The sequence below is a fragment of the Macrosteles quadrilineatus genome, unplaced genomic scaffold, assembly GCF_028750875.1.
Source record: "Macrosteles quadrilineatus isolate MER2022 unplaced genomic scaffold, UCM_ALF_1.0 Scaffold_9__3_contigs__length_116548681, whole genome shotgun sequence".
NCBI lineage: Eukaryota > Metazoa > Arthropoda > Insecta > Hemiptera > Cicadellidae > Macrosteles > Macrosteles quadrilineatus.
The window spans coordinates 56,112,046-56,123,328 of NW_026542602.1; the positions used below are offsets into that span (position 1 = coordinate 56,112,046).

Here is an 11,283-nt window from a genome sequence, read left to right on the forward strand (position 1 = left end):
TTAAATTGTGCTGACAGATAAGACACCCAATGGATGAGACGCAGTGTGTCAACTGCCCAGAAGGAACAGTTCCGGACATCACCAAACAGGCTTGTCTTAACATCCCAGAGGTTTTCCTCAGAGCAGAGAGCGCCTGGGCCATCGGTATGTAAGATACTTTCTCGACATAGAGCATAAATCCAAAATAAAACTCTATGATCATTCAGATAATGTCTTTAGCATTATAAAGAACAGGTGGTATATGTGTAAGTCTGTGGCTGTTTGTTCCGGTTGAAAAGAAAATTACCCAACCAGAAATTTTACACAAAGGTAAACAATAAATTTAGCAAACGTGAAGGTCCATTTGTGTCAAATACGTAAGTAAAAAAATGACATTTTAGACATTGTTACTCTTTTTACGTCTGGCTCCTAAATGGTTTCAACTGTGTAACCACAGGAACCACAGGAACTGTGTTATTATGAAGTAACAAATAGCCCACATATCGATGTCCCATATTGATCCACATATTGATGTTCGATGATGTGTGGAAACGTATCGACGTTTCCACAGACTCATCGATGCATTGCTCTCAATAAATTCAATATGTTGCAGTTGTTTTGATTTACAACATACTGTCCAGTGGTCAATGGTCTAAACCATTGATTTTTCAAAAGGTTTCAACTTCAGATGATATAAATCGTCCGCTTAGACAAACTTCTGCATGGTAGTGTTTCCAAGATTCAGGAGTTAACGAATAAGCTTTATTGGATTTTTATCATTTTTAGTGACGGAGAGTTTACTTTATCCACATGATATTCTCCATGACGATTGGTGAGATAACACAGTTTTATTTTTTTATTAATTTTTTTTATTATTATTTAATTTGTTAAATACGGTTTCTTGTATTCCTTAGCCTGTTTCTCTTGTCAAATTCAAAGTAAACATTATGCAAGCCAGCTGGCAATAGATTTCAACAACAAACTAAAATCGATATCCATTCCTATGTACGTTCAATCATAATTCACAATTAAAGAGTAATTTTGAGACAATTGTATACTAATGATGTATTTTAAACTGTGGCTTTTACCCTAATTACTATTTTATCACTATAAAGAGATCTTAATCCCCCAACAGATGCAATAATATCAGTTGACTTTACTACAGTCCCGCCTTCGCATTGCAGAGCTAGGCTATATGCCAGAACAGTTTTACAACTTAATTCAGGATAGCATTCGTGATGCGGCATCACTTACATTGGTTATTGGTGGGAATCGAACTCGGGATCTCAGGGCCTAAATCTAGGGCTCTAAACCCACTTGCTGCAGAATGACTAAAAACACTTTGGCATTAAAATGCAAATGAAACATCTGTGTTCATTATTATTACAAAACAGTTAACAGCTGTGTTTGTTTTTGTTGCAGGAGCAATGTCATTCTCTACAACTGGTATTCTGGTTACCCTCTTTGTCGCTGGAGTGTTCATACGTCACAACGACACGCCGGTAGTAAAAGCTGCTGGTAGGGAACTCAGCTATGTACTACTCACTGGCATACTACTCTGCTACCTGGTCACCTTTGCATTGGTACTGCGACCTACCAACACAGTTTGCGGCGTACAAAGGTAAATACCACATTCACACCATAGAGCGTAGAGCCCAGAAATGTTTTTACATTCCTGCATAGTAGTCCTAGAGGGGTGTGCCACTATCAATTAGATCAAATACATTTTTTATTGGTGGGTTTTGAACCGGGTGGCTTCAGGGACCCAAGTTCTACTCTCTACCACTAGACCAGATTACTCCCAACAGTTAATTTGAGGTAAGTGCGGTATGGAATGTAAAAAGTACTTGTTTTAACTCCCGGGCGGAATCAGTTTTTATAGAATTAAAGAGAAGTAATAGACTGTAGGCTGCCACGATCCTGGATTGACTGTGGAATCTTGGTGTTTGGGAGAAGAATAGGTTGTTGAATCTTGGTGATTGGGGGAAGAATAGGTTGTTGAATCTTGGCATTTGGGAGAAGAATAGGTTGTTGAATCTTGGCATTTGGGAGAAGAATAGGTTGTTGAATCTTGGTGTTTATGGGAAGAATAGGTTGTTGAATCTTGGTGATTGGGAGAAGAATAGGTTATTGAATCTTGGTGTTTAGGGAAAGAATAGGTCGTTGAATCTTGGTGTTTGAGAGAAGAATAGGTTGTTGAATCTTGGTGTTTGGCAGAAGAATAGGTCGTTGAATCTTGGTGTTTGGCAGAAGAATAGGTTGTTGAATCTTGGTGTTTGGCAGAAGAATAGGTCATTGGTCTAAGGAAAACACTGGCTTCCATTTCTAATCCGTAAAGGAATCCCTCTCCCGCTTTACCTAATACTCAAACTAGAGGGAGATTTTAGTGGATGGAAACGCTACACATTCAGTTTGGTACTATTTCCGTACGAAAAAAATTTAAATAATAAAAAATTTTACAATTGATAGTCAATACTCAATATGTTAAAGTTAACGATGAATCATAGATATAGAATGGTTAGGTAAACGCATGCTGGCCCTCTTGAAGTGTTAGTTTTTCATTCAGGATCATTGATCAAACCAATCAAGGGCAACTGGTCCCAGTTTTGAAACTCCAAACTTAGATTGTGATCGATCTTGCAACTTTCCAATTACTTGGCAAGCACTCTAATTCTTACCCACCATCATAATTCGACTTTTTATTCTTCCTTCAAGTTTAGTAACTACAGCTAAACCTGTCCTGTTACTATTTCTCATCAAATATCATATTGCTCAAGTTTTATCTGTTAACAGTAGAAGAAATAAATAAACGGTATTCTTTTAGCATGATTAAACGAGTTACTTTTTGTCAAGCAGACATTTAAATGTATATTTAGAATGCTGGCCTCTAACTTCAATGTTGGGTAAAATTAGTTCTTTTGATTGAAATTGAAACCGAAGAAATTGAGAATGCCTTGGCTATGTAGGATTTTTTATAGCATAATATAAACGTAGACATTTGAACTTTAAGGTAACGGCCGTGTTTATGAACTATTTGTCGTTTTATTAATTAATTGTCGAAAAGGTTTGCTCTTTTTATGAACACTAGTGCTTGAATAGTGCTACTAACATTTAGCAGCCGCCTTTGAAACGGTACAATTAATTGGCTTAGACTTTCATAGTCATTAAATGGCTAATTAATGACTATGTTGAAATGGTGGTTAAAATGACTATGTGGCTTACCAGTCCAAACACACTACCACCAGGGTACCATGATGGATGTGTGGTTTTGCGGCATTATCACTTAGATCAAATCAAAGTCAGTAATGGGTTTTATCTAAGTGATAATGGCGCAACCCCTAGGTCTAGCTTTAAGTAATGTGAAAAACAATCCCAAGCTCGTGCCTAGCGTCCTAGGGGAAAAAAACAGCCCAAATAGCCACCAGGGTACCATGATCGATGTGTGAACCACACAAGCGCAAACACACTACCACCAAGCTACCGTAATAGATGTGTGGCTTAACAGCATAAATACACTTCCAATAAGCTACTGTAATAGATGTGTGGCTTAGCAGCCCAAACACACTTCCACCAAGCTACCGTAATAGAGTGACTTACCAGGCTAAACGCACTACTGTAACACCAAGCTACCGTAAGAGATGTGTGGTTCACCAGTCCTAACACACTACCGCCAAGTTACCGTAAATGATCCATTTGGTTTTCCAGCCCAAGAACACTTCTACGAAGCTAAAACAAATGTACTTTATTTTTCTTACGGTTTTAGTACAAATAAATATGGAAGCTGTAACAAGAATTTGAAAATCTATGTTGTATTGAGATTAAATGTTAGATTTTGTTTTGTTAAAGAGATTTTGTAACGGTAACCAGAAAGGTTTATCTCTTTGTAAAACTTTAGTCTTTTTAGGATTAGTCTTTTTTGTTGATTAAGTAAATTATATTGGCTAAAGTTTTAATCTTCCCTAACACGATCCAATCACTATTCTAAAAAAAAGTTTTCATACCAACTATTCATATTTACATAATAATTATAATTTCGTACATTGAATTGTTTATAAAACATATAATGATTTGCAAAATACATTAAGAGAGACGAAAATATATATTTTAACCATCATGTAGAAAATCGAAAATAATGCATCAAAGAAATAATAAATTGTTATTATATCGTCTGTTTAATGAAGTTAATACACTACACCCTCGATGAATCAAACTTTATTGTGAATATAATATAATATAATTATACCCAAAGTTATAATTTTTTTTTATGAACTAATGTCTGTTTACCTTAATTTTATATTGTAGCTCTAATAAATAAGTTCCACTTCTTGTAAAAAGAAATATATTTGTGATATAACATTTGTGATAATTTATATTCAAAAGTTATTAATTTGTCTTGTGCAAACGTTATTCTGTCGCCACCACACATACATAACATTATACCATCACACACAGTGACACAGTCCCTGAATTACTTCCATCCTTTGTTATCTTTTTACAAAATATACACCAAATATTCTTTTTAGATTTTTCAACCATATTAAAAGTATTTACTTAAAAATGTTAAATTGTTTAATTTTTTGTTAAAAAAAAAACTTTGTTTATCTGCTGATATTTACAGTAATAACAATATGATCATTTCAATATCACTACTAAACACACCATGACCTTCTTAGGAATGTAACTTGCGAACATTTCTCGTTGTATAGAATTGACATGAAATTGTTTTTATAAATATGTTGGCACATACAGAAAGATGCATCTCCTCTTCAAATCTCTCTTACCTCCATAAGTTAAGCGTTGGAACAATAAGCCTGTTTTCACCATGGAGTAAAACTGCATAAATTGGGTTTAGATTGGGTGGTTCAGATAGATTCTCACAATAGAGAAGCACTGTAAATATGGCATGTAGCAAGATTCCTGTTATTTCAAGTGCTCGATTCAGGGCAATAGGTAATCTCGTTTGAAGTGTAAGGATTTAGATATTGGATTGAAATGATAGTATAAACGTGAACTGTTTATCATTTTGGACTGTTGTAATGTGACCATAATGAATGAGTTACCGTATTAATAGAAAAAATACCATACCGGTAGCTGACGTTTTAAAATTAGATAGATTAGGGTCGGTTTAGCATTTCAACTCGTGTTTTTGTGCGTTGTACTTTAAAAATCCCTAGTTGGCACCTTTATAATTAATTGAAATGTTTTCAAAGGAACAAATTACTGTACTTTTATTCTTTGCTTATAAACATAATTTAAGAAGAAAGGTTAAAACTTTAAAAATTTAAAACTGCTTGATTGAGTCCAATGAGTGGAAAGTTGTACTGATGTAACAGCTCAGAATATCAAACACTTGACTAGAAAAACTGAAATGTGTTTATAATTTAAAACTCTCTTTAGAAAATCTTGTTTGGTAGAATGTTGTCATGAACTTAAAATGCAAAGAAAAATATGAACCGGCCTTGAAAAGATATCAACATTGTCTGTTAAACAACTCGTACTATAGGTTGGAATCAATCAATATCAACCAATTGAGTGACAACACCGAGAAGGTCGGTCATTGTACTGTTGTGATATTACGATAACCCCAATATACTAAAAGGTTTCACTGGAAGAATCTAAGAGCGCCTTTGTATCCAATTCTCTTGATTAATCAATAGACCGTATTGTTGATGTCTCGATTGTGTTGCTCACAAAGGATAGGAAATTGCTCCTTCCCTTATCATAAACATGACGAGCTCGAAAGGGATTGGCAGTTAGAGGTTTTCTTTCATCCTTTTATCTAATGGTAAAAGTAGTATTTGATATAACTTTAGTCATTCAGTTTAATACAGAGAACGCTGCTCTAAAGTCTCTAAGCCATTTTACTTTACATTTATAAATCGTCATATCTTTAGTAAACTTGATTTAATATTCAATTGTCTTTAATAACTTATAAAGTTAGGTTATTATAGCCTAAATTATGTATTGTCCATAAAAATAAAAGTCTAGTTTAGTTTACAGAAAATAGCTTGTAAGAAATTTTTTATCCTTTGTTGTAGCTTAGCCTAGTTTGAGTTTTTTTAGACTCTTTAGTGTAGATAAAAAAGAAGTATCTAGCTCATCGTACCAGTTTTATTTTATTTCTACAAACAAAACTGCAATAATTCAAATTGGTAGAAAAAGTAACGACTACTTAAATGTAAACATTAATTGTATTCTGATGTTTACGGTAAGTAAACAACCAACAACAGTTTAAAATGTTTTAACATTGTTGAGTGAAAATAAATAGTAATTCAAAATTTATAATTGACTTGCTTGGTAGTGTAGCTAAAATAGGATGCTGTCTCATACTAATGCTATTCTATATTTACGACGTCTCTCTCAACTTGTATGTCTACATGTCAGTTTTAAAGTAAATTTACATTCATTTATTTCTGTTTTTTCTTACACTATCACAAGATGAGTGGACCAACAAATCAAAATTTTGGAAAAAACTAAGTGGTACATATTTTAGAATGATATTGATTTTAGCTAGTACAGTGATTGTAATCAAAGACAAAAACACGCCAGCTCCTTTTCGAACTATGTACCATTAAAGAAATCCGTGTATATATATATTTTTTTTAATAAATACTTTTTGAAGAGCACAAGTTAAAATATTTTTTTTTTATCCAGATTAATTTCTGGGTATCAGGTTTTGCTCTTAGTGATACAGTGTGTGCATACGAATGTCGTCTTTTCAGGTTTGGCGCAGGATTCTGCTTTACAGTTGTGTACGCAGCTCTGCTCACCAAGACCAACAGAATCTCACGTATATTCAACGCAGGAAAGCGGACTGCTAAGAGACCTTCATTCATCACTCCCAAGTCTCAGATCATCATCTGCTCTGGCCTATGCAGCGTACAGGTAGTTTAATCAATTCAAAACTCTACAAACAATGGCGATAATTAACGCTAATAATAATTATGAAGGTCTCCCTTCACAATTAATTAGAAACATGTAACATGTAACCCATTAGATGGACCTACAGCTAAAAAGGTGGGCTATGACCAAGGTATTGTCAGATAGTTGTGACGTGCTGTTTGAGATTGGTGGCAATTGTCAACGAGCTTCCAAGATATTAATCAAACTAAATAGACTAGCTTTGCATCAGACTAGGTACCAAAACACTTTAACTCCTGATCTATACTGAATTTTAGAATATTATAATGAATATGTCCAACCTTTTTCAGGTTATCATCAACGTGGTCTGGTTCTTTCTGTCACCTCCTCGTGCCATCCACCACTATCCCACGAGAGAAGACAACCTTTTGATCTGTTCCTCGTACGTGGACGCCTCCCACATGATAGCTTTCGGGTATCCAATCGTGTTGATCGTCGTTTGCACCGTGTACGCTGTCAAGACGAGAAACATCCCAGAGGCATTCAACGAGAGCAAGCACATCGGTACGTGAAAACCAAGATAAATAGAATAGTATCTATGAAAGCTTTTTACAATTTTGCTCTCCTCTTTAAGGCTTATGCTACCTCTGTTATTGTTTCATTGGCTTATCTTTTATATTGACCAACCTCTAGGTGAAGAAGGACAACAGTTTGATAAGTGTTACCCTGGCAATACTTTGGACAATATAATACACAACACAATAAAATGTATTTTAGTATCATAAATGCTGATTATAAAACAATCTTCACAGTTCAGCAGTATAAAATAGATATTTTTGCAAAGTTATAGATTCTTGGACTAATAACATGCATGTTTTGAGATTATGGTGGACAAGTGAATTTACCTTCTTCTGTAAGCGAAGCTTGGTAGTCCAAAATTTATTGGAAATGTAATTGGAAGACGACTGAAGTCTTGACCAAGCTCAACATGAATTAGGATAGTGTTATAATTGGGACTAAATAGGGTTTGTAGAAAGATACTGCACATACTCGTTAAACACTCGCAGAATGCGATGCAGTTGGTCCCGAAAACTGGAAATTACTTTGGTAGCCAAAATGAAGAATTGGAAATATGCCTACACCCATCAACTCGCCAATTGTGCTGAGAGATCCTCTGTCTCAAAGTGCATTTCTGTAGCCAACCGTGCCAACAGCGTCAATATAAGTATATTGACTCAAATGATGTAATAAAAGTATTGAACATTTCAGGGTTCACTATGTACACAACATGTGTGATTTGGTTGGCGTTTGTTCCCCTGTACTTCGGCACAGGCAACCACATGCCGCTGAGGATCACCTCAATGTCTGTCACCATCAGCCTGTCTGCCAGCGTAACGATAGCCTGCCTCTTCTCTCCAAAGGTACACATGACCATGTTTATACAGTCCGAAATCTACTTATACTTACTCAAACCCACTTTTCCCAGAATGCACCTAAGTCAGCTTGGTATAAAGCTTTAAAATTTTAAACACAGTTTCCTAGGTCCTTGAAGGAGTATCTAAGAAGACTTCAAATATTTAGCTTATAAGTGCAGTTTTTACTCATACTTCTCTTAGGTCAGCAGAGCTCCTATATTTGTAATACAAGGCATTCTCACCCTTACACAATATGCTGCATAAAGTAGAGATAATGGAAAATCTCAGACAATTTGCAGAAATTCTAGACCTGAAGTTTGCAGCCTGGATTACAGAAAGTTGTTTAACCGTATTCACATGGAACTCCTCTCATGTCTATCGGATTAGGACGATGCGCTCTTAAAACCTATAGGTTGCCAACTGCACTACTCCTAAACAATATATTTATTATTTTTCTTCTATATCTAAAATCACTTTGTAGGTTGTTTACACTCCTTTAAGTACTGTTACAAATTATGTTGTGTCTACTATTTTACTCATGTGGTTTCAGCTGTACATAATCTTGGTGAGGCCGGAGCGTAACGTACGTCAGAGTATGATGGCGGGGGCGTCGTCTAGATACTCTGCCACCCTTAAGTCTGGCACTAGTGGCAGCGTGATGGTAGCAGCGGTTTCTACAACGCATAGGCTATCTCAGCCCTTCATAGCTGCCACGGGGCCCTTAGGTGAGTAATTGGAAGACTTACCAAAGTTTTTAAATGTAGCCACCAGTGTCCATATTAAAATTTAGCTACCGACCTTTAGAACTTAGAATACATACGGTTATTACAGTACTCCCCCAGGTCCAAAGTTGACCTACTAGCTGCAAGCCCCAATAAGAAAATGAGTTATAAAAGTTTAATTCTGTACATACTGGATCTTTAGGGTGAGTATCTGGGAAGAGACGTAAATAACACAAATATATATGAATTACAGTACGTTTACATGAATAACTGACGGTACTTTAACTTTATAAGATAAAACTTAACATAGGTAACTTCTTACATAAACTTTGTGTGACTTACTACGTATTCAATAGCTATGCACAACTTTTACGTTATAAAAAAGATGCTTTAACTTTTTCAAATTCCATTGAGGGCACAATGTTGAAACCATGACAATTAGGCAAGTATTGTAGAATACACGTAGAAAGTCGACAATCCATTTCATAGCGAGGGAAGGTAGCTTTGCTTTAGTAACTAACCCATACTGGTCTAACTACTAGGATAAAAAGATGGTGTCCTAAATGGGGTATTTTCTTTTCATGTACCAATCAATAATATTTCCGTATCTGATTATTACTGCTAATCACTGTATTGTACTTTGAGTAAAAAATGTAAATTGCTCGTTTAATTTCCTCAAAAATAAGTGTTTTTTTTTATATATTATACATAGGCTACGCAAATCTACTTGTCCACATTTTAAAATTTAATTTCACTCTATTATTTTTATGTAGCCACTTATAAGGTTTACAATATCCAAGCTAAATATTTTTGTTTTATAATTGTCATTTTACATATAAAAATATTTGTGTTTGTTCACAGGAGGATCGAGGTGTATAGACATCGAGATGTGCTCAGATTTTGTAAATAAGAAACCAATGTTGGTTAGCAGATCGACTCAAACACTATCTCCTGTAGCTAGCAACAACAATTTGGTCAGCAATGTGATAGGCAATGGACCTTTGGATGGAGTATCATTGTAGCATCAAAAAACTCCTCTAGAGGATTGTGTTGAATTATAACTCAGACTCAGCTGATATAGACGACTATCAAAGCTGGAACAATGATGTAGATTGTTTATGATTTATGAAAATAGTTAGAGTTTGGCAGTAGTCTTGCCTCCGAATCGAACTAAAACATCATAAGTTACATCCTTATGTTAAAGCTGATGTTATTTTTTTATAAACGAAGTTTTATTGAGCTAGTAACAGCGCTGCTGTAAATTACTTATTTCTTCCGTACACACCAATGTTTCAACGAAGCTAAACCAAAAAGATAACACTAATAAACTTTATCATGTTTTATGTAATTTAATTATCCTGGTACAAAAATGAGAACACTGGACTTAAACAGTACTCTTTAACTCTGTAAATGACTTAGCTACATATACTTCAGCATCCAAAAGTCAGTTGCTCCAACAACAGGTACAATCATAACAGAGAATATTTGTGTGAAATGATCAACGCTTTATTATAGCGACAATTTGTAGCGATGTACTATTCACTTAAAAGTGCCAAATCAGTAATTTGAGTAACCTTACTGATACGTACAGACAGACAGTATTGTATTTTTGTATTTATTATATTTAAGTCCAAAGTTGTAAATAAATGTAAAATATGTAACCTGACCCGGAAATGAGAATAAGAATGTTTTACCTTACTTCCGGGGAGTCATTACCCAGACATCCGGTGGCAATGAGCCCTGCTCCCGGATGTCCAGAGACGCTTTTCCGGAGCTTTCCCACATGCTGTTTCGAATGTACAAAAATATACGTAATTCGTAAAATGTTACTGTGATTATGTATTTTTGGTACATAGTTGAGGTTAAATTTTAAAAAATTTTTGTTTTCAAAACTGATTTCATTGCAGGAATATGACGTTCTATATCTCCTATATATTTATTGAAATTGATTACAGAATGTATTGTATTCTATTCATACGATGTTACTCCTGACGATATTACCTATGTATATTGGACATAAACTTATATGTTTTTGGAAATGTGTGTAAATTTTCTTGTTTATCATTAACTTCTATCTTTTTTCATTAGTAATAATACAATTTTATTTTTTATTTTTAGCTACTGTCGAATCTGTGACTGAAAACAACACATAGAATAAAGAATTGAAAGTATAAATAATAGGACAACGCTAGTGTAAATATTCATAGGCCAAATGGCAAAAACGCGTAGGTTAATAACTTGCGTCTCGCGTTTAAAAGTGTTTCCAACCAATCTCAGCTACGGTAATCATTGCAAAACTATTTGAT

At 34.7% G+C, this 11,283-nt stretch overlaps 1 protein-coding gene across 1 annotated transcript in view; it reads left to right on the plus strand.

The window, feature by feature from the left end:
• Nucleotides 1-10,984, plus strand: part of LOC129002440 (metabotropic glutamate receptor 2-like) — a 43,649-nt gene extending 32,665 nt beyond the window's left edge. Inside the window, exons 9-15 of the mRNA XM_054430240.1 lie at nucleotides 18-144; nucleotides 1,402-1,600; nucleotides 6,702-6,864; nucleotides 7,191-7,404; nucleotides 8,110-8,261; nucleotides 8,806-8,980; nucleotides 9,839-10,984. Of these exons, the coding sequence (XP_054286215.1) occupies nucleotides 18-144; nucleotides 1,402-1,600; nucleotides 6,702-6,864; nucleotides 7,191-7,404; nucleotides 8,110-8,261; nucleotides 8,806-8,980; nucleotides 9,839-9,999 (1,191 nt within the window). The 3' untranslated portion in view covers nucleotides 10,000-10,984. The remainder of the gene's footprint in view (nucleotides 1-17; nucleotides 145-1,401; nucleotides 1,601-6,701; nucleotides 6,865-7,190; nucleotides 7,405-8,109; nucleotides 8,262-8,805; nucleotides 8,981-9,838) is intronic.
• Nucleotides 10,985-11,283: the final 299 nt, after the last annotated feature.